The 23,857-nt window shown below is 43.6% G+C and overlaps 2 protein-coding genes across 5 annotated transcripts in view; one reads left to right on the top strand and one right to left on the bottom strand.

Moving 5' to 3' along the window:
* LOC119647842 overlaps positions 1-23,857 on the top strand; it is a 142,887-nt gene that overhangs the window by 85,587 nt on the left and 33,443 nt on the right. The window lies entirely within an intron of this gene.
* On the bottom strand, positions 8,277-10,385 carry LOC119647840. Of its 3 annotated transcripts, none has more exons than XM_038049094.1 (4): positions 10,272-10,385; positions 10,007-10,183; positions 8,722-9,948; positions 8,277-8,663 (listed from the first exon to the last, which is right to left on the bottom strand). In XM_038049094.1, the coding sequence occupies exons 3-4, from the start codon at positions 9,946-9,948 to the stop codon at positions 8,562-8,564; spliced, it is 1,329 nt and encodes a 442-aa protein (XP_037905022.1). In that variant the 5' UTR covers positions 10,007-10,183; positions 10,272-10,385; the 3' UTR covers positions 8,277-8,561. The 3 variants fall into 3 exon arrangements, with proteins under 3 accessions (XP_037905022.1, XP_037905021.1, XP_037905020.1); XM_038049093.1 differs by having other exon boundaries at positions 10,243-10,337; XM_038049092.1 differs by having other exon boundaries at positions 10,007-10,310.

Raw genomic sequence — 23,857 nt, 5'->3', positions numbered from 1 at the left:
GAGTAGTATATCTACTTCTGCCTCGTAAAGGAATTCTTTCAATTCTCTCATTTTTCCTTTTACGGAATTTGCGTTCCATGAGATAATGTTAAACTTAATGCTTACCATGGTGGATCTTAGTTGGGTTGCCTAGAGGGATCTGAGAGCTAAACAGGTTTTGGATCATTTTAGTCATCATTGACTCCATCATGTTTTGTATCTGTGCTTGCATGCTGCTCAGCACTTGATCCATTTGCACAGGCTTCGGGTTCGCTGAGGAAGAGGGAATTTTCGGTGCTGTTGGAGTTTTTCCTGTCGGTTTGTTGATTGGTTGTGTTACCTGTGGTACCTGTGGAGAAGAATTAGATTTCGCCATCTGGGCGAAGGTTTTCTTTTAATATTTTTAGGGTTTTTTGGACATCCGCCGTAGCTGGCTGGATGGTCCCCTTTGCAGTTGGTGCAGGTTGCCTTCTGCTCCTGCTTCCTCTCGCATTTGGGAAAGTGATGCGATCCCTCGCATTTAACGCAACGTGCGTCAGCGAAACAGTTGTTCGCAGAGTGTCCAAACTGCTGACAGTTATGGCACTGCGATTGCGAAGTCCTCGGTTTTTGGGACTCGATTTTCACAATCAAGTGGCAGATCGAATTGCCGGTTTCGTTTTTCGGCATTAACACCTTTGATAGTCTGGAGGGTCCGTTCTTCATTTTTATGAGCCACCGGATTATAATGTTGATGTTCTTCTCTTCTGGGAGAAGATATGTGTGGAATTGAATTCCACTTTCTCTAAAAAATTTCGTGATCTTCCGGTGGTCGCTCGACTGCTCTGGAGTTATTCTCACTCCCAGGTGTATCCTCCTCGCGTGAAGGATATTAATTTTCCTTTTTCTCAATTCTTTCTCAATGGCTGGCCATTTTGATGGCTGTCTTAAAATCACGGGTACCGTATCCTTTTCGGCTTCTTTAGCCTTAGGACTTTCCTGTCCTGAACTACTGCTTTTTTAAAAATGGGCGGAAGAGTTGGCACTGGTTTCGGTGGCGGCAGAGGTGGAAAGTCCACATCTTCCTCCTCCTCGGTGGCGGTGTTGTCCGTGTTGTCGGTGGACATCTCCTCTTCCGATGAGGAGTTACTTTCAGAGTCCGACACTTGTGGACTCTCGATACGTAAACGCTTGCCGTTTTCTTTCTTCTCCCTGTTTTGCAGGTCTATTGACTCCTGCAAGCTCTTAATGAGGGCTGTCAGACTCTCGTTCTGCTTCCGCTGCTCCTCTATCTCAATTTTCACAGCGGCTAGCTGTTTATTAATTTCATCCAGACGGCGTTGCAGACTGGCGATTAGTTTTTCTTGGGTTTGGTCCGATAGTGATCGGACCTCTGGGGCTTTCTGGGCCCTCATCTCCATAACGATTTCTGCTGAAAATTCTTCAAAAACAAAAACTATTTTCTACCCACAAAAACTTAACACTATCCACGCTTATCACTAAAGGGTACCTAAAAGATAACCACTCCTGAAAAAGAAAATAAATTTGTAATTAACAATTCTCAAAAACTTTTACCACTCTGCTGCTGTCCAAAGGCGTCTGCTGCGTTCGGCTGATCTCTCAAGAATGTCTTGCATTAATTTTTCATTTCATTTCATTTATTTTCTGAATAGTGACTTACAACTAGACAATGATTACTTAATGCTAGCTTAATAACTGCTAATAGATCTTAACGCTATCAAACGGGTGACTATTACATAGTTTGGCCAACCCGACCTTCTCTGTAGTTTACTTTACTGTGTATATTCTTATCATATACATCGATCTTGACAATTTGTTTTTTTTATAGAACTTTGCATATTCAAACTGCGCCCGCACTAAAGGCGCGAGAAGGTGAAATTTTACTTACTTAACCTAGTTACATATAACTTAACCTAACTTATTTTAACTTAACCTAGCTTAATCTAACATAAATAATTCTTAACTACTATTTACAATGAGCACATTACAATTTCTGTGCTTATCCTCTATCTACCCCTACCAGGCAAGGAGTTTCAAAAAGGGTTAGGATTTTGGGTCTTAGAGATGAACTCACGATTTGGCAGGGCCTTAAGAATGTGGCCAATGGGGAGGTTTTACCCTGTTGGTAGAGATGCCGAATTAATGGGTTGGGGTGGTCCTCCGTTCTTTCGAAGAACCTTTCCATTATTGTGAGAACGTGTTCTCGAAGTGGCTTGACTTTGGCTCGCCTGTACACTTCGGCGTTTTTGCCGATCGTTTTTGTTTTCCAGTTGTAAGACAAGCCTGTGCAATGTCTAAGGATTCGGCGTTCGAATGACTCGCATTTTGCCATTGCTTGGTTGGAGCAAGAGATCCAAGTTGGTGCTCCGTAACATATAACGGGTCTTATAAGGGCCTTATACAGGGTCAGTTTGGTTTTGGTGCTGAGACCTACTGTCTTGCGAAGAAGATAGTAGATGCTACTGACTGCACCGCGTGCCTTGCTGATAGCGAGCTGAAGGTGGGGTTTGAACTTGAGGAGTTCATGCAGGGTTACTCCCAAGTATTTGATCGAAGTAGATCCGCTCACTGTGGTGTTCCCGATTCTCATTTTCAAGCGTTTAGCTTTCCTATGGATGCCTCTAGAACCTAAGTATCTAGATTTTCTCCTAAAGGTGCAGATTTGCGTTTTTCCCTCATTAATCTTGATTCCCCAACTACGGTAGTACCTGCAGAGATTTACAATGTATTTCTCAACCGCTTTGGCTGCCCTGTTGGGGTGGAGGTTCGAAGCGAAGATAAGCGTGTCATCGGCGAATTGGATCAGTTCAACGCCGTCATCGGGGATCGGAACGTCAGCCGTGAAGATGTTGTAGAAGGTTGGCCCAGAAATGGATCCTTGCGGTACACCCGACGTTACCGGCAAGAGATCGGAGAATTCATTCCCCACGCTGACATAAAAGTGCCTATCTTCGAAGAAACTTAACGCAAGTCTTATTATCGGGACAGGGAAGTCATTATCTATCAATTTGTATATAAGTCCGTTTACCCACACGGAGTCGAAGGCCTTTTCTAAATCTAACGCACATGCTACTGTAGGTTTGTTATTGACGTTAAGTCTTGAGACGACAGTGTCGTGAAGATAGCTCAGTGCGTGCTGGGTTCCGTGTTTAGAACGGAATCCGAACTGGTGGTCAGGGATGACTTTGTTGAGATTACAATGCTGGACTAGCCCAATTGTCCATGCTTTCTCAAACAGTTTGCCAAGGTTCGATAATAGGGAAATGGGCCTGAAATTGCTTGGCTCGTTGGAGGTTCCTTTCTTTCGGATCGCAATAATTTTTGCAACTTTCCATGTGGATGGGAAGTAGCCGTTATTAATACAGTTGTTGAAAACTGCTAATAAAAACTTCAGTGAGGCTCTGGGGAGGTTCTTTATGACGAAGTTCGGGATTTCATCAGGCCCGGCTGACCTTTTACCGTTGAGGTTTCTGGTTAAGTCGGTGAGCTGAGGTAAACTCAGAAAATGTTGCGATTCCGATGGCTTGACTGAGGTGTTGGTTGTGGTGAATTTTGTTAGCTTCCTGGAGCTCTCAGAGACGAAGGCCTTGATTGTTGAATCAACAATCGACGATATAGCCGGGTTGTTTTGAGGCGGAGGGGAATTGAGCTGAGTCTCAAAAGATTCCGCGAGAACTTGCGCTTTCCTAGCGTCACTGCAGATGTGCTCCCCGTTCTTGGAGAGAGCGATATTGCGGGACTTGTGTTTGCCGGTTAGCCTGTTGATATGCTGAAACATATCTGGGCCGGGCTTAATATCTGCTAGTTTCCTTGTCAGTTCTTTGTTGCGGAAATTCGCCACTCTTTGCCGAATTATTGTACTCAGACAATTAATCCGGGAAAGTAATGCTTTATACTCAGCATTAACTTTATTTCCGAGTTTGTGGAAAATCCGTTTGAGTTTCCTACGCCATATTTGCCTGACTTTCATATGGAGCATGATATCGTGGGGGACTGAGTTATATTGTAACTCGTCGACTTTAATAAGCCTTGTGTTTCTGCGTGTAGCAGTATTAATGGCATCTGTGGCCAAGGTGATGGCTTCGTCGATCTCCATGTCTGATAGATTGCGGTCAGTTGTGAGTTTTTTCAAGTTCAGCCTTGGTGCAAGGTCTGCCTTGAATTTGTCCCAATCAGTGTGGGCGAAGAACCTTACGGTGGTCATTACTCGCTTTCGCAGTTGGGAGGACGAGGACAGTTTAAGTTGTACTGCGAAATGGTCAGACATGCCTGGTAGAGTAGTGCACGATATCACTTGAAAGTTCAGGGAAGTTTCCTCAGATAGGAGGAAGTAGTCAATGGTTGATTGGCTACTGGGTCTTGTCGGAGTATCTGGCAAGACCAAATCGACATAGGCTGGCGAGTAAGGGTCTTGGATCCATTTAAGCAGGGTTTCCCCATTTCTATTGACTGCCGTATCGCCCCAGGAGGTGTGCCTAGAGTTGAAGTCGCCACCGAAAATGAGGTACTTGTACTTTAACTGGAGATTGCCCAAGATCTTAAGATCTTGTCCCAGTTGCTCAGTTAGACAGTTGCATTTGATGTAGACGGAAACTACCAAAATCCGTCTACCATCAGTGGTTTTTACTATTGCCGCCGCAGCGGAAGAGGTAAGCAGGTTTCGTATAACGACTTCCTCAAATTCGTAGTCTTTTCTGACTAAAAGGGCAGCGCCAGTGTTGTTGTCGTTCCGGATAATATTATACCCGGTGAATTGCACGTTATGCCTGCTATTGAGGTGAGTTTCTGAAACGCAGTATAAGTCTGCTTTCAGACTGTCGATCAACACTTGGGCAGTGGCACGTTGGGCGTGTGAGATCAGGGACGCGGAGTTAAAGGTAACGATATTTAACTCCATAGGTTCATTATAAGTTTAATTGCAGCGAATTGCCGCTGCTCGTTGGTGGAGGCCGTCGCGAGGGATTGCACCAATTCGCGGAAGGCGTTTGGTGCGGGGGTGGGAGCAGGTTGTGCTGCCACTCTTGGTGCAGAATTCCTGGCAGCTTGCGCGTACGATACGCTGGGTCTGGCCAAGCTTTGTGACAGTTGTGTCACTGCATGCTTGGCTTGGGAGCTTTCATTAGCTCTTCTTTGCTTGGCAGCTTCCTTCCTAGCTACCATTTCTTTATAAGCTGGGCACCCGCGATAACTCGCTGGGTGGCCTGCTTGTCCGCAGTTACAACAGAGCACTCCCTCTGCTGCTGTCCTCGTGCATTCCCCACGAGGGTGTGTTTTGGTGCACCTGACACATCTGTGTACAATAGTACAGTTTTGCGCAATGTGCCCAAAGTTTTGGCAGTTGTAACACTGCACTTCTTCAAAGCTCATGACTTTCTGCCAGGAGATCTTTTGATGAAGGATGTATTTAACCTTCATCACTTCTGTGAGCTCTTGAGAGGGCTCGAACGTGGCGATAAATAGTCCCGATTGAGATTTCATCAGGAGGGTAGGGACTTCTCTATGCAGAGCTTTGTCTCTGCGGGTAACTAAGTTCGCCACCGTGTTGAGTTTGAACTCGGGGTGGTCGGTCTGTAGTTCCTGCAGGATATCCGTGGGGTCCGTTTCCCTGTGAAGCCCTCGGATAATTAGGGACTTATTTCGCAAAGAAGGGGGGGTCTTAGTTGTGGCGTTAAGCCCTTGCTCTTTCATGAGCGCGAAGACCTGGGCGTGTTCTTCCGCCGTCTCGGTAAAGATGAGGGTTCTATCCGCCCTCGTGTTCTTAAGGGACGCTTTCAATCCCTTAGCTTTAAGCAATCTAAGAAAATGGGGCACATTAAGGTTGTACCCGGTTATGGCGGGGATTTTTGTTTTTTTGGGTTTTGGGGTCGGGGTAGGATTTGTGGATGGCTGTGGTGGGGCAGTTACACTCTTAGCACTAACCTTATTTTTCGTTGTCTTGTTGCGTCTCCGGACGAAGTTGAAGGGGTCTCCTTCGTCGATGACGACCTCAGGGTAGGATGCAGGGGATCCCACGATGTCCATCTCAATGGCTTCTTGATTTAGTTCATTTTCCTGTTGTTGTTGTTGTGACGGTTGCTAGTGTTGTTGTTGTGACGGTTGCTGGTGTTGTTGTTGCGACGGTTGCTGGTGTTGTTGTTGCGACGGTAGTTGATGTTGTCGTTGCTCCAGTTGTTGTCGTGGTTTAAGCTGCGCTGATGCCGTCCCAGCGCGGACCTTCTCTTCCAACGCTGCCAATTGCACTTGTAATTGCTTAATGAGCAATTGCTGGCACTCTAGTTGTTGTTCCATTGCTGCCTTCTCGCTTTTCAGGTCTGCAATTTCCTTTTGCAGACCCAAAGTTCCCCCGTTGTCTTCGGGGCCCGTGCTCCCCTTTTCCTCGGAGGACATCTCGCCAGGGAGTATCACCTTACTCCTCTTGGCGGACATCTTGTCCCCAAGCCCGTCCTGTGTGGCTGTAGGTCTTCTTCCGCTGCTATCTGAAATAACAAAATTTTCTTGTAGTTTACCTTTTCAAAAACACTATACAGTGTCTCAAAAATTTTGAGATGCACTGTATAACGTGCACTGGACGATACTTCCTTCAGGTATGTTGCTCCACTCTGGTTATTCATTTTTACTTTTCGGAACTGGTGATTTCAACAAATCACCGCGCACTGTAAGTTTTCGTATACTCTGCGACACGTCTGTTCGCTTCGAAGTCTCGGAGCGAACTCTTGCATTAATTTGTGATTCTGACTTTTATAATACAATATTTTATGCTTACTCGATAATGCACATCCGGCGTGTGCTAGAAAAACATTTGATACAATGACCTCACTTGCCGGAAAAGTGTATTTTATGTGGAATTTGGAAAAGGTGCAATTTACAATGATTTTATGGTTACTAAAGCGAAAAACGGATTGTAGGTAAATGTAAGATTGATAGACCAGTCGCTTACTCCAAAGTACAATTTTATTTTATTGTGTGTAGATATATTTCGGGAGCACCTTACTCTCTTCATCAGTACAAAGCTAGTACAAAGAACCGTATAATCGCAATTGTTTTCAGTAGCTTAGTACTGATGAAGGGAGTAAGTTGCTCCCGAAATATATGTACACACAATAAAATAAAATTGTAGTTTGGAGTAAGCTACTGGTGTATCAATTTTAGACTTAACTACAAATAGAAGACAATATCTAACCTTTTAGAAATGCAAGATATTATATGCATATGATATATGTTGGTTGTCGTCATGGGGACATAACTCGCGCGGTGGAACTGTTTTTGTGTAAGACAAAACCTTATTTATATTTGATGTTCGTTAAGTTTTTGGCATTTGCTAACAATATTAAACTCAGAGTGTGAAGCGTATGAGGTTGACTATTATCAATACAGGGCTTTCCATCAAATGATTTATTTAAATCGCTTTCTAGAAAATAGAGGGAAATGGAATTTTTAGCTATGTGACACGGAGCTGTCGCGCACTCGTCGCTCCTCACATCTTCTTCTTTTTCTTCATCCTTCAGTTCACAAGCGGGTTCGGCTCGTCGTGATCGGTTTCGTCATTTTATTTTATCAAATGCCTGATCAGGATGTAATCGCGAGACCTATAAATCCCCATCCAGTGTCTCAAGCCACCATTGTTTTGGCCGGCTTTTTGGTTGCTTATCATTGACTTCGATGTTCTGACAAATACTGGTTGTTGGATTCTCGTTAGCGTGAATTACGTGATCACACCATCGAAAACGCCTCTCTCGCAGTTTTTCCACGATCAGTGCAAACCCATATCGATCGCGGATATTCTCATTTCAAACGTGATCAAAACGTGTCATGCAGTCAGCGCAATCCAACATTTTTGTGCCCATTACCGCAAGACGCCTTTCATTGAACTTTATAGTCGGCCAACACTAAGAATTATAGAGAGCGGCAGACGGACGACATTGCATTAAATTTTAGATTTGGGACGTGCGCTGATACGTCGATCACAAAGAACACCAGTTGGGGAATGCCACTTCATCCAGGTTGCGCCAATGTGTGAAACAATTTCATTACGCAGTTCTCCATTGGCTGATAGCATTGACTCGAGATATTTAAATCGCTGAGTTCTGGCAATAGCAGTAACCTGCCCCTTGAAATATTTAAATCGCTCAGTTCTTTATGCTCCTCACATAGAGAAACACAAAACCTTTTATACCTGAAGCGTCAAGCTTCCAGTTTCCCGACTTGTTTTTTCATATTCAGGTTTAGAGCTTCAGTATTTGCGGGCGGAGCTAAACGGTCAATTTAGCCAATTTTCTTCAGATTTTGGGATAGCTCTTCCCTCTAGGTAGTCGCCTGCCACGCAGGATGGTCTTTTGACCATTTCAATATTCAGAGTTCATTACACACTTTATATAGAATGCAGGGTGAAAAACTAGGCTTTCTTTTCAAAAATATTTTTTAATGTAAAAACAACAAGGTTCACAAATATTTCTTGTAAGGACATAAAAAACACATATTTACTCGCCCATAATTTAAGCAAATTGGGTATTGCCTAAATTATCGCCTGCACTCTCGACCTGAACCGGCGTAATGTGAAAGTTAGAAATCTGAACTTGACTTGGTCATTTGAACAAAAATAGTTTATTCTTTCTCCAACGGTGTCGGTAAGGGAATTCCCCTCGTCTGAACTCCACTATATCCAAGTTATCAAGATATAGTGGGGACTGTAAGGAATTGTACTCAAATAAATCAAACGAAACAGCATATTAGAAATACCTTTACCTTAAGGAGATCCTCGTCGATGTCGCCTCCCCAGTATATCTTAAGTGGTTGGGGATTTCCCTGTTTTTTAGCTTCTATAAATCTGCGCAGTAGATCCAAATCGAGTCTTGTTGCGTCAGGTGTCACATCACATTTCTGTAGATTCTTTAAGTCCCGAATTAATTCAACAAGTCCGTCAGCGCTAACACTGGCTTCAGCATCGATATTGATCCGCAACTCTTCCAAGTTGGGTGTTTTCAAAGCAATTGCTCGAAGATCGTTATCGTTAAGAAGCTGACATTGGGGCAGATAGAGAAATTTCAGGTCCTTCAAGGATACAATACGACTCAGGAACATTTTAGCTACTTTGGGAGACTTAAAAATATTCGATATTTCCAACAATTCAAGATTAGGAAGATTTGCAATCCCTTCTGAAGCTGATATAAGTTCATGTTCGAGAAAAAATAATAAGATGAGTTCTTTGAGCTTTTTTAATTGTCCAATTGATGCATAGTTGGAGTATCTTATTCCGCTGATGTTCAGATACTCTAATTCATGCTGTGTATCAAATACAGCTTGAAGCGCAGCGGTCTGCAGAGGGCAATACGACATTTCAAGGAATTTCAGATTATTTCCATTCATGAGTTTGATGAAATCTTCCTCTCTAAAAAAACAGCAGTCATGGATTTTTAAGGCGACTAAGTTAGTCATTTGACTTATCTCTGCTCCACTCACATAGCATGAAGATAATTCTAAATACTTTATGCTCTGCACATGTCCAACTGTTGACAAAAGTCGGTTTTGAAATGTTTCATCCTCTGCCGTTACAGAAATCGATTCCAGAGATTTGTTGGTGAATAATATTTTCTGAAATATTTCCAGTTCAGATTCACAGGCTGGATCAAACAAGCGAATAGCTTCCAGGCTACGACAATGTGCTGCTATTAATTCGTAGTGGCGTCTTCTTTCGGAAGGTCTAAAAGAAGTAGGAAGAGCTAAGGAAATATTCTTGATTTGGCATCCAAAACGTTCTAATATCTGCTTGGTCTCATCCACTGTTAAACGTCTGCTACACTCCTTCATTTCAAACACATCATTTCCTGATACTACGTGGAGAACCCTACCTTCGCCCAAACAGTTGCCGAGGATGAGCTTATCAAGACCAGGTAGAAATGACAGTATACGATGAAGACAATCGTCATTGAGATCGGAGAGTGTTTTTTGAGTTGTTCCCTCTCCTGGATTCATCTAAAATGGAATATCAAGTAATGGAGGTCTAGATATTGTTAAGGACAGTGATACCTACCTTTGTTCCACTGGTTCCTATATTAGACGAACTTAACACTGAATGTAGTCCACTTTCCTATCTAAAACTGAAGGCTTGGAACGAGCAAAACCATCTGAGAGTACATCCAACTGTGTTCACTTCTTATCTCAGTTCGATTGCCTCAGTGAGACATTATTGGGGTGAGAGATTTTGTATCTGTAATTTGAAGAGAATATTACAGTCAAGCCACAGTTTGGACTGTTCACTTAGGTTACAGGCGAGGTATTATCAGTCAATTATTTACAGTCGTAATCTGCTTGTTATATCGTTATTTCTGATTTGAGCCAACCTCGCCGGACGTTGGATTTTATCTGTTATGCTTATCAACTGCTACTCCAACCCTCCTGACTTCTTGAAACGAAAACTTTGTAGGTGACTAACACTCAAATTACGTAGTGAATATGAGAAAAAAGACTAACAAGTCGGGAAACCGGAAGCTTGACGCTTTAGGTATAAAAGGTTTTGTGTTTCGCTAGGTGAGGAGCATAACGTATGTAGTTCTCCATTGGCTTATAGCATTGACCCGAGATATTTAAGTCGCTCAGTTCTGGGCAGGTTACCGCCATTACCAGAACTCAGCGATTTAAATATCTCGAGTCAATGCTATCTGCCAATGGAGAACAGCGTAATGAAATTGTTTCACACATTGACGCAATCTGGATGAAGTGGCATTCCCCAACTGGTGTTCTTTGTGATCGACGTATCAGCGCACGTCCCAAATCTAAAATTTACTGCAATGTCGTCCGTCTGCCGCTCTCTATAGTTTGAGTGTTGACTATAAAGGACAATGAACGGCGTCTTGGGGTAATGGGGACGAAGATGTTGCATTGCACTGGCGGCATGACATGTTTTGATCACGTTTGAAATGAGAATTTCCGCGATCAATATGGGTTTGCACCGATCGTGGAAAAACTGCGAGAGAGGCGTTTTCGATGGTGTGGTCACGTAATTCACGCTAACGAGAATTCAACAACCAGTATTTGTCAGAACATCGAAGTCAATGGCAAGCAACCAAAAAGCCGGCCAAAACAATGGTCGCATGATACACAGGATGGGGATTTGAAGATCTCACGATTACATCCTGATCAGGCATTTGATAAAATAAAATGACAAAACCGATCACAACGAGCCGACCCCGCTTGTGAACTGAAGGCTGAAGAAAAAGAAGAAGATGTGAGGAGCGATGAGCCTGACAGTTCCATGTCACATAGTTAAAAATTCTATTGGCCTCTATTTTTTAGAAAGTAATTTAAATAAATCAGTTGATGGAAAGTCCTGTATTGAAATAGTCAACCTCATACGCTTCACACTCTGAGTTTAATATTAATAGCAAATGCCAACAATTTAACCAACATCAAATATAAACAAGTCGGGAAACCGGAAGCTGGACGCTTCAGGTACGAAAGGTTTTGTGTATTTCTTAGTACGTAGCACGTAATATATCCATATATTATGTGAGAGTATCCACTTTCGGGTGATATTGACATTCATAGTCTTCAATTTTCTAAGAAGCAACAAATTTGAGGTATTATAACTTTGTTAGTAATAGTGCGATTTCCACCAAACTTGGTAAGATCATGCTCTATATTATAGCCTATATCACTGCAAAATTTCATTGTACTAGGATGAACTTAAAGGGGGTTTCTAACCAATTACAAAAAATTGTAGTAATATACTATTATTAACTTTATTTATACAGATATCGGCATGGAAGGTATTTCGGAGCCCAGGCACCATATAGTGGCAGCCTCCTGATTTTTTTCAGATTTTTCACTTTAGTAGTTTCTGAGAATGACCCCCTTAAGGAAGTGATCACTTTCAACCCCCCGCGCTCCCCACCTTTCCATCAAATGTCGAAACTAAGATCGGGTTCGAAAAGTACTAATCGAGACCTTTAATTTGATACCCCACATGACTATATTTGATGAAAAAAAATTTTACACCCCCCTTTTGCATGTATGGGGACCACCCCTTCAATTCGACGTAAAAGAATGTAATTCACTGTATGCGTGAGCGTTCACAGTTCCCACCTTTCTACCAAATTTAGTGTCAATCGCTATAACCGTCTCCGAGAAAAATGCGTGTGACGGACAGACAGACAGACGGATCTGTGAGGAGTTGCCAGATCTCCCATCAGGCGCGACCCCAGGTGGCGGATAGGGGCAGACAGACAGACAGACGGATCTGTGAGCAGTTGCCAGATCTCCCATCAGGCGCGATCCCAGGTGGCGGATAGGGGCATACCTATTGATGTGTAAATATGTGTTCATGCACTTTTCTTTTCTGACTGTGTATGGGCTAGTGTTTGCTCATCTCTGGTGCGTGGACCAAAATGGCTATGGGAAGGATACCCAGAACATAAAACCACCATGGAAGACGAGAGAAGGAGTAAACTTACGGTGCAGGGGCTCGGAACCCCAGTACCGGCGGCTTTTGGGACTGAGCAAGCGGGCTCCCGGCCGTCGATATCCCTCGACCGCAGTACTTCGGTGGTGGACAACTTGGCCACCGTTGCATCTAATACTACAAGTGTTTTAGATTTGGAGAAGGAGGTGTTCAAACGAAGCACAACTCTGCCAAGAACACCAATTGCGAAGGCAACGAATGATGGGCTAAAAGGAGATAGCTGGCCAAAAAAGGCGATTTCGACACCCATCGGATCTGATCAAGAGGTACTCCAGCAGCAGCAGGAGAAGCTCATCAATTTTACGATCTCCTCCAATATCAAAGCCGACAAAAGAGAAAGCTCATGGGAGCTCAGCAACTGAAAAAGGTGAAGGAGTGAGTAAAAGGAGTAGTCTAGCCAGGACTCACCGAGAACAGAGCCCTGACCCAGAAGAACTACCTTTTATGCAGCTTGGGATTAAAATAGTTGAGCTGTCCGAATTCATCAAGGACAAGCACAACGTGCACCAAGCCATTAAGAACATGGTGTGAGCCATCAGGGTGCTTTATAATAGGTCACAGGAAGAAATAAGAAAGCCTAAGGAAAAGCCGGACATCCCAGCCTCAACAGTGTCACAGGCAACCCAAGTGACACCCAAGCACAAAGTCGCCGACCTTCGCTCAAGTAAAAGAGTGAGAGACAAGGAGGGGGAAGCTTTGGCGAATCAACAGGCCCCAAAAAGGAAAAAAGGGGTCTTCACCAGTCCAACAAAGGGAACTAAAAGTTCAGAAGGGCCCAAAGTACCAAAAGTAGGAAAGTCGGCTGGCAAACCGAAACTGAAAGAAAATAAGAACGATGGTTGGACTAAGGTCGTGAATAAAAAAAGAAATAAGAAACCAAAGGTGCGAATTCGCCCGGAGACAATTGTAATCTCCAGCAGAGGACATCTAACAAATGCGGAGATACTGAAGAAGGTGAAATCTGACCCCGACCTAAAAGACCTAGGCGGAAATGTTAGCAAAATCCAGAGGACCCAGAAAGGTGATCTCATGTTTGAGCTGAAAAAATCCAGCGTGGGTAAAACTGACGACTTTCGTTACCAAGTTTTAAACTCACTTGGGGAGAATGTCGCGGTTCGTTCTCAAAAACATGAGATCTATATTCAGTGCAAGGATCTCGATGAGGTAACATCCAGAGAAGAGATCTGCACTGCCTTGAAGGAACAATTCAAGTTGGAGGATTTCAGGGAAGAATCCATCGTGAGCCTAAGAAAGGCTTATGGCGGTACTCAAACGGCCACAATGCGACTGCCAGTGGAGTCAGCGCAGAAGTTGTTGGCCGTGGGGAAGGTTCGGATTGGATGGGTTGTCTGCCGACTAAGGGAACAGATCCCCTTAGAAAGGTGCTTCAAATGCCTAATGTTTGGACACTTCGCGAAGGCATGCACTAGCGGCATCGATCGGTCCGATCGATGTCGAAGATGTGGGAAAAAGCACATATTGCCAAGGAGTGCAATAGAGACCCCAAATGCATTTTGTGCGAAGAAAAGGAGGGAAGGGATAACCGGCATATTGCCGGAAGTGGGAAATGCCCAGAATTTAGGAAGGCGTTAACTGCAGTGAAAAAATGAGGTTAATACAAATAAACCTTAATCATTGCAGGGTCGCACAAGATTTGCTTGCGCAGACCACTTACGAATCCGCAATGGAGATTGCTATCATTAGTGAACCGTACAGAAATCTTGACGGTGCTGTATGGGTCACAGATTCGACTGGTGGAGCGGCGATATGGACGTGCGGTCGTCAAGCCATACAATATAGCATGGGTCAGGCGGCTAGAGGCTTTGTGTGGGCAAAAATAAGCGGTATATTCATATATAGCTGTTACGCCCCACCGAGCCTCACACTGCCCGAGTTTGAAGAACTGTTAGACGATCTTGTTCACGATGCAAAGGGACGGAGTCCAAAGGTGATAGCCGGTGACTTTAATGCGTGGGCTATCGAGTGGGGCAGCAAAGAGACTAACGCAAGGGGGCGGTGCTTATTAGAAGCGTTCGCCCAGTTGGATGTGGTTCTGGCCAACGAAGGCGATATAAACACTTATCGGAAAGGGGGAACTGGGTCAATTGTAGATCTGACTTTTATCAGCCCTGCGTTAGCACGTGACATGTCCTGGCAAGTTAGTGAGGACTTCACGTACAGCGACCACCAGGCAATCACCTTTGAACTAAGGATGGAGCCACAAGGCAGGAGACCCGCACCCCGGAAGCCGAAATCCAGAGGAACACCAGGATGGTCTGCCAAAGCGATGGATGAGCAGACATTCATGGAGGTGTGGCTAGATTTGCCTAGCAAAGCAGGCACCTCCACGGATAGAGCTCTCCATGTCACACAGAGCATCTCTAAAGCATGTGACGCGTCGATGCCTAGGAGATGTTCATTCCCCACTAGAAGACCCAATTATTGGTGGAATAGTGAACTTGCCAATCTTCGACCGATTTGCCACAGAGCCAGACGAACGGCTCAGAGGGCAATAGGTAGGATCGATCAGGGGCAAAAGGAGCATGTCTATAGGGAAGCTCGCAACAACCTCAAGCTCGCCATCCAGCGGAGTAAGAGGGAATGTTTTAAGGGGCTCTGTTCGGAAGCGGACATAAATCCGTGGGGTAGCGCCTATAAAATCGTGACAGGACGATTCAGAGGCCGATCGTCTCCGCCAATCACGTGCCCTATGCTCTTGTTGAAAATAATCCAGGGGTTATTTCCCCAGCAAGAGGGGGGTGCTGACACCTTCCAGCGCCCCCTGAATGTGATGCCGATTCCACCAGTCACCAGGGACGAGCTGCTAGAGATCTGCAGTCGAATAGGCGACAGTAAAGCCCCGGGTCTTGACGGCATACCGAATAAGGCTCTCAAACTTGCCGTCAAAAGTAGACCGGATATGTTCGCGGAGCTGTTTGGAACGTGCATGTCGGAGGGTATTTTTCCGGCACCATGGAAGCGACAGAAGCTGGTACTGTTGCCTAAGGCTGGCAAACCTCCAGGTGAACCGTCCTCCTATATACCCATATGTCTTCTAGACACTATGGGGAAAATGTTGGAGCGGGCCATTTATAATAGATTACTTCCAGTCGTCGAGAGCCAAGGGGGCCTTTCAGATAGGCAGTATGGGTTCCGGAAAGCCAGATCAACCATCGATGCCATCAAAATGGTTACTGGCTTGGCCGAAAATGCAATTCACGGAAGGGGTTGTACCAGCAAATATTGCGTGCTGGTGACCCTAGATGTGAGGAATGCATTTAACTTGGCCAATTGGAACCTTATACGAAAGTCTCTGGCGACGACTGGTGTTTCCACCTACCTCGCCGCTATTATCGATAGCTACTTGAAAGAGCGGACACTCTGGTATGATACCGATGACGGATCCAAGGAGTACGTTGTCTCCGCGGGTGCCCCCCAGGGCTCTGTACTGGGCCCACTACTGTGGAACATCATGTATAATGATGTGCTCAACCTTCCGGTTCCGGAGGAGGCTACGGTGGTGGGTTACGCCGATGATATAGCACTGGTTGTGGTTGCAAAGCATCTCGAGGATGCTGAGTTGTACTCAAGCGAAGCAATCAGTGTTATTAAGGCTTGGTTAGAGAGTGCTGGACTGGCACTCACGGAGGAAAAGACGGAAGCGGTCCTCATCACTAAGCGCCGCAAAAGAAATTACGCCTGCATTAGAATCGGGAATCGTATCATCACTTCCAAGCCGGCCATCAAATACTTGGGGGTGATGATAGACGGAGGACTTAATTTTAAGCAGCACATAGAGCATACTTGTAAACGAGCATCCACCACGAGTATTTCTCTGGCAAGGATGATGCCGAACGTAGGAGGCCCGCGGCATACTTGCAGGCTGCTCATAGCCAGGGTGGTGAGCTCTATCATGTTGTATGCAGTCCCAGTTTGGGGGAAAGCACTACAGGTTTTAGGCAATACACATAAACTGAGTGCGGTCTACAGAAGAACATCCCTAAGGGTGTGTTCTGCCTTCAGGACCGTCTCAGACGATGCAGCGTTCGTCATTTCTGGAATGATGCCGATTGACATCCTGGCAACCGAAATGATGAACATTTATAACACCAGGTCCATCTCTCCCTTATCGCAGGTGAAAAAAGCCGAAAGCGAGAGATCCATAAGCAGGTGGCAACAGCGATGGGACCAGTCAGAAAAGGGTCGTTGGACTTACAGGTTGATCCCTTCCATCGGGGAGTGGCTGGAGAGAAAGCATGGGGAGATCAATTATAATCTCACCCAGTTTCTCACCGGCCATGCAGGATACCGTCAATACCTGTACAGGTTTAAATTGGACACCTCGCCTAATTGTCCAAACTGCGGGGTCCCAGAGGACCCGGCGCACGTTTTCTTCCAGTGTCCTAGGTTCGTGGAAGAAAGGAGGAACCTGGAGGAAACTCTAGGTGAAGTGCTATCACCGGAAAATTTTGTCCGAAAAATGGTAGCCTGTCAGGAAGACTGGGATGCGATCAATTCCATGATCGCTGTAATCCAGGAAAAACTGCGAAAAACAGAAGAAGTGAGGAAGACGCGGCTGCGAACCCCGCGGGTAGACGGAAGGAGACCTAGCTAAAGTAAGCTAACTCCGCCCCGTGATGTAATACCTAAAGGTGGTCCCACGGGGTAGGGGGGAGTCGGGGGTGGTTTTAGTGGGTAAAAATCCCACAATCTGATGTGCCCAGGCCAGAGTCTTTTGAAAATTTCCACCTCCTCAAAAAAAAAGACAGACACCCAGTAAACCGATTTTAATAAGGTTTTGTGTTTACACAAAACCTTAAAAAAGGGCTAGGGAGAGTTAGATTCTTCTTGAATGGAATTTTAATATTTCAGGCGAATGTCAATTATTCCGGGTAATTATGACGTCAGCATCTGATTTGCATGGCTTTGGAAGCAGTGAAAGAGATGCAGCGAAATTGCTAAGTTTGAACTGCTACAACTTTGGCGTTAATTGCCAGATTTCTACGAAATTTTGCAAGTATACACAGAATATTGTCCTCTATCATCATCATCATCAACGGCGCAACAACCGGTTTCCGGTCTAGGCCTGCCTTAATAAGGAACTCCAGACATCTCGGTTTTGCGCCGAGGTCCACCAATTCGATATCCCTAAAAGCTGTCTGGCGTCCTGATCCACGCCATCGCTCCATCTTAGGTAGGGTCTGCCTCGTCTTCTTTTTCTACCATAGATATTGCCCTTACAGACTTTCCGGGTGGGATCATCCTCATCCATACGGATTAAGTGACCCGCCCACCGTAACCTATTGAGGCGGATTTTATCCACAACCGGACGGTCATGGTATCGCTCATAGATTTCGTCATTGTATAGGCTACGGAATCGTCCATCCTCATGTATCGGCCAAAAATTCTTCGGAGGATTCTTCTCTCGAACGCGGTCAAAAGTTCGCAATTTTTCTTGCTAAGAACCCAAGTTTCCGAGGAATACATGAGGCCTGGCAAGATCATTGTCTTGTACAGTAAGAGCTTTGACCCTATGGTGAGACGTTTCGAGCGGAACAGTCTTTGTAAGCTGAAGTAGGCTCTGTTGGCTGACAACAACCGTGCGCGGATTTCATCATCGTAGTTGTTATCGGTTGTGATTTTCGACCCTAGATAGGAGAAATTGTCAACGGTCTCAAAGTTGTATTCCCCTATCCTTATTCTTGTTCGTGCTTGTGTTTGACCAGTGCGGTTTGATGTTGTTGGTTGATTCTTCTTCGGTGCTGACGTTGCCACAATGTATTTTGTCTTGCCTTCATTGATGTGCAGCCCAAGATCTCGCGCCGCCTGCTCGATCTGGATGAAGGCAGTTTGAACGTCTCGGGTGGTTCTTCCCATGATGTCGATATCGTCAGCATAGGCCAGTAGTTGGGTGGACTTGAAGAGGATCGTACCTCTTGCATTCACCTCAGCATCACGGATCACCTTCTCGAGGGCCAGGTTAAAGAGGACGCATGATAGCGCATCCCCTTGCCGTAGACCGTTGTTGATGTCGAATGGTCTTGAAAATGATCCTGCTGCTTTTATCTGGTCTCGCACATTGGTCAGGGTCAGCCTTGTTAGTCTTATCAATTTCGTTGGGATACCGAATTCTCTCATAGCCGTGTACAGTTTTACCTTGGCTATGCTATCATAGGCGGCTTTAAAGTCAATGAATAGATGGTGCAGCTGTTGTCCATATTCAAACAGTTTCTCCATCGCTTGCCGCACAGAGAAAATCTGATCTGTTGCTGATTTGCCTGGAGTGAAGCCTCTTTGGTATGGGCCAATGATGTTCTGGGCTTATGGCGCTATCCGGCCTAGCAAGATAGTGGAGAATATCTTATAGATGGCACTCAGCAACGTGATACCTCTATAATTGGTCCACTGTGTGATATCTCCCTTTTTATGTATGAGACAGTTAATGCCTCGTTGCCAATCCGCAGGCATTGATTCGCTGTCCCATACCTTGAGCACAAGTTGATGAACCACTTGGTGTAACTGGTCGCCTCCATATTTAACCAATTCGGCTGTAATTCCATCGGCTCCTGGCGACTTATGATTTTTTAGCCGATGAATTGCACGGACTGTTTCTCCTAAACTTGGTGGTGGTAGTATTTGTCCGTCGTCTTCAGCTGGCGGGACATCCAACTTGCCGATGTTCTGGTTGTTCAGTGGCTCATCAAAGTACTCAACCCATCGCTCCACTATGCCCATTCTGTCGGAAATCAGATTTCCCTCTTTGTCTCGGCAGGATGAGCATCGAGGTGTATAAGGCTTCATCCTGCTGACTTTTTGGTAAAACTTACGCGCCTGGTGCTGTTGCTCCCTGTACTTTTCTAGTTCACAGACTCCCAGGCTTCCTTTTTCCGTCTGTGAAGTCGCTTCTCAGCTCGACAGAGTTCGTGATAAGTCTCCGTGCGTGCCCGCGTTCTTTGAGAATGCAACATTACCCGGTATGCGGCATTCTTCCGTTCCGTAGCTAGCTTACATTCATCGTCAAACCAGCCGTTCCGACTCCTTTTGCGGCTGGGGCCAAGTATGTTTGTGGCCGTATCAATGATAACGTTCTTCAGGTGGTTGTCAAGATCATTTGTTGATGCTTCATCTCCAGGACCTCTGTTGACTGCAGTTATTGCGGTATCCATTTCCCTTTTATAGGTGTCACGGAGGGCTGTGTTGTGGATGGCTTTGGTATTCACTCTCACCTGATTGTCAGAGGGGATTCTAGGTGGTGTTGTTATTCGAGCTCGGAGCACCATGCCAACGAGATAGTGATCCGAGTCTATATTGGCCCCCCTATATTTTCTGACATTCATCAAGGCTGAGAGGTGGCCCCATTCGATCAACACGTGGTCAATTTGGTTGAAAGTGGTCTCGTCTGGAGAAGCCCATGTATGTTTGAGGACCGCTTTCCGTGCAAACCGTTTTCATTTGTATTTTCGTGTAAGCTATGGGAGCCAACGTATCGCCTGAATACGGGCTCCTTCCCTACTTGGCTGTTAAAATCCCCAGGTATGATTTTGATATCATATCTGGGACAGTCTTCGAGGATTCGTTCTACTGCCTCGTAGAAGGTATCCTTCTTCGACTCTGCAGTCTCCTCTGTAGGGGCATGAACGTTAATGAGGCTTATATTTCTAAACTTGCCTCGCAAGCGTAGAGTGCATAGCCGTTCGCTCATGTTTTCAAACCCGATAAGAGCAGTTTTAATTTTTTGGCTGACTAAGAAACCTATTCCGAGCACATGGTTTACTGGATGGCCACTATAATATATGGTGTAGCGGCTCTTCTCCAGGAAAAGGGTCCCTGTCCAACGCATCTCCTGTAATGCTGTTACATCAGCCCTATATTGGAACAGGGTATCGGCTAGCTGCTCATCAGCTTCATCTCTGTACAAGGAGCGCACGTTCCATGAGAAAATGCGCAAATCGTTATTCCGTTGTCGTTGTCGGGTTCATCGTTGTATAATCCGCCCAGTCCGAGGCTCCTGTTGTGGCTTCGTAACAATTTGTTTTCTGTGTACGGTTGGTACAATTTGTCCCGTTTTTAGGCGCGGGAGACTCGCCTTCATCCTTCTCCGTCTGCAGCTTTTCGTTAAGAAAGAGCTCCCAGCGGTCACCACGTGGAGGTGGAGATAGGGTTTGGTAGTAGAGCTGTTAGTGTTGGTTCAGCAGGCATTTCCCAGGTTTTATGCTCCATTGTGGGTACCAATCCACGTTTCGCCCTGGGACCTATACTACCCTTTGACCACTGCAATTTATTTAGCCAAGCGGGGCCCAGTTTTCACATTAGCTGGAAGGATGGGGAATGCGGGAGGTTGAAAGTGATCATTTCTTTTATAGACCCATTCTCAGAAAATATCCAACCAAAAACTCTGAAAGAAATCAAAAGGCTGCCACTATGTGGTGCTTAGACTTCGAAATACACTCCATGCCGATGTCTCTTCAAATAATATTAACAATATACTATTGTTCTATAATTTTTAGTAATCACGAAATTGATTGTAGTGTTAGCTACAGTGGAAAGCATAATACCACCAAGTTTGGTGGAAATCGCACTATCGCTAACACCGTTATAATTGGCCAAAATTGTCGCTTCTGTGCAGATTCAAGACTTTGAATGTCAGAATCGCGTGAAAGTGGATATTCTCACTTAATATATTGTTACGAATTTGCTTTTACGTATTTCTACCGCTGTCACCAATTGTTACGATTTCCGTCACTTAACCCCTTCGCTGTTACCAATTGTTACGTTTTTAGCTATTCCTAGTCGTCGCTCGCTACATTACTTGCTTTGCGTAGGCTCGTATCACTGGATTGCGTAGTACTAAACCCAAAACCCGTTCTATAACTTTAATGCAAGCATTTATTACACACACATTATACAACCGCACTGTATAATTAACTATAGAATTTTATTTCTTTATTTTCGTTTTTTATTATTTTCGACACGTATCTTCCGATACGTCAAATACAACTGGCGAGCGGACCATCTTACATCACATTTTATAGAAGGTCAGGCTCGTACTTTTATCCTTACATTTACATCTCGAACTTATCACTACTTACATACACATGACTCATGAGTGGTAGGAGTCGATGACTACTTCTTATCACTATGCATTTCTTATCCTATCTTATGACAACCAGATGTGAATGTTCATGTTAATGCTCATCTGTTTATCTTACAGTTATGCATTTCTTATCACTATGCATTTCTTATCCTATTTTATGACAAACAGATGTGAATGTTCATTTGTTTGTCTTACAGTTATGCATTTGTAACTCCCCCCTCCTTAAGTTTTTTCGTCCCCGAAAAATTTAGAAAGTCGAATTTTTAATAGGATTATCCATAGGTGGAAAAACAACTCGTTTAAATGAATCTGGGGTAGGAGTTCTTTTAAAAGCTGTGGGCTGATATTCAACGCTAGACCCGGTCTTAACTATAATTTTCGTTTTATTCTTTTGACATTTTACATACATGTAGCAGAAGGTTATTATGCATATTGTAATTATAATCGTAATTGTGGAAAAATTGAGTCGGGAGTTAATTTGGTTTTGTAACTTAATTTCCTTAATTTCATTAATATGTTCGACTATTTGTTTTTTCGAATCTATCTCTACAAATTGGATTTCAGTCGTCATATTATTATTTTGAATGTGAATCATGAAATTTTTATAATGAGGAATTCCTTCAAACTTAAAATCACTAATCTCTACAGTACAATTAAAAAATTTGATTACTTTACTTCCTAAAATGTTTTCTTTGTATCTATTGTTACAGTTATGATAAATTTTCGTAGCTTGTAAATTTTGGGTTATTATCATGTTTTCATTAATCGATTCTATAAGTCTGTTAGAGCTTTTTACGAAACTGCACGTTCCATTCACATTTTTCAATATACTTAAAATACAGTCATCTTTGACATCTACTTGGTTTAATAAGGCAATTATTATGAATAGTGAAATATTTATACTTTAGTCTTTTTCCTAAATTTTCCTTTATTGTATATTCGTTTTTCTTTTTTATTTTGAACTAAAATTCTCCTATCATTTTCCCTCGAAGTGTTACCAACTCTACGATATTTTCTACCAAGCTTTTTATTTTTATCTTTAACATACCTTTCGTCAATTTCGACGTCTTTTCTATTTTCCTTGTTATTTCTGTACTCTACCCATTTACTTTTGTTCACTTTATTCTTTGTTTCTTTTTCGTCTTGTAGGTGTAAGTCAATTGGTCTTTGTCCTGTAGTACTATGAAGGGTATGATTATAATGTTTGAGTGCTTCAACAACTTCATCGATATTCTCTTTGTCTTCTTTTATTCTCAAAATTCGAATATGTTCGTTCATTGTCCCATGAAATCGTTCTATGTCTGCTAAACCTGTCTTTGAACTAACGATATGCACTTTTACTTTTTCTTTAGTTAAAAAATTCTTAAAGCATTCGGCTGTAAGACATGCGTCTTGGTCAACAATGAGCTTTTTTGGTTTCCCCATTATATTTATTACTTGGAACATCGCTTCCTTCGCTGATAACCATGATCTGTCTTTAATTTTAATAAGAGTAGCGTATTTGCTGAATCTGTCAATACATGATACATAGTTAACACCCGTAGTAGGCATCCAAATGTCCATACTAAAAATTTCTCTCGGTCCATTACATGTTTCTGTTTCTTTAAATGGCAGTTTAACTGGATTTCGTTCATACTTAGCCAGTTTACAAGTTTCGCATTGGTTTATAGTTTCAGTGATCAGATGTTCTAAATTCGGTATGTAAAACTTTCTTTTCATCGTTTGGTAAACACAACTGATTCCGCGGTGATTATTCTTCAAGTGCTCTTTTAAAATTTTTTCCTGCATCTCGGCTCTTGATCTTACATCTTCTAATAAAGTATTGCATTTTAATAATTTTACTTTCAAATCTTGATTAATAAATGTTAAATACGTATTCTGAAACATATTCCAGTCGTCTATATTATCAATTTTCACTCCTATGATACTTTCACTATGAATCTTCCTGAGTATCTCTTTACTTTTTTCTTCAGTTAATTTATCTTTCACTACCCACGTATGTCGTTTTTTGGTATTAAATAGTTTTTCAAATATGTGAGTTCCTATTCTTCCCCTTTTTATAATCCATTGTGTCCCATATATATTAATAGGTTTTTCTGAGATTTCTATGTAGTTTCTATTGTCTTCCTCGGCACTATGTTGAGTGGCTAAACTTTCATTTTCATCTTGTTGTTCCTGTTGTTCTACATGCATATTAGTTTCTTTAATTCTAGATAAAGCATCTGCGACATGATTTTCCTTCCCTTCAAGATATTCTACTTTATAGTCAAATTCGGATAGTTTAACTTTCCATCGGACAAATTTACTATTTGATTCGTCTAGACTATTGA

The sequence above is a fragment of the Hermetia illucens genome, chromosome 2, assembly GCF_905115235.1.
Source record: "Hermetia illucens chromosome 2, iHerIll2.2.curated.20191125, whole genome shotgun sequence".
Taxonomy (NCBI): Eukaryota; Metazoa; Arthropoda; class Insecta; order Diptera; family Stratiomyidae; genus Hermetia; species Hermetia illucens.
This window is presented reverse-complemented; position numbering and strand designations above follow the sequence as displayed.

Excerpts from the sequence above, each read along its gene's own strand:
- LOC119647840 (XM_038049094.1), bottom strand. The coding sequence starts at position 9,948 with ATGAATCCAGGAGAGGGAACAACTCAAAAAACACTCTCCGATCTCAAT. Across the intron at positions 8,664-8,721 it reads TCGACGAGGATCTCCTTAAG|TCCCCACTATATCTTGATAA; the intron begins GTAAAGGTATTT and ends AATTCCTTACAG.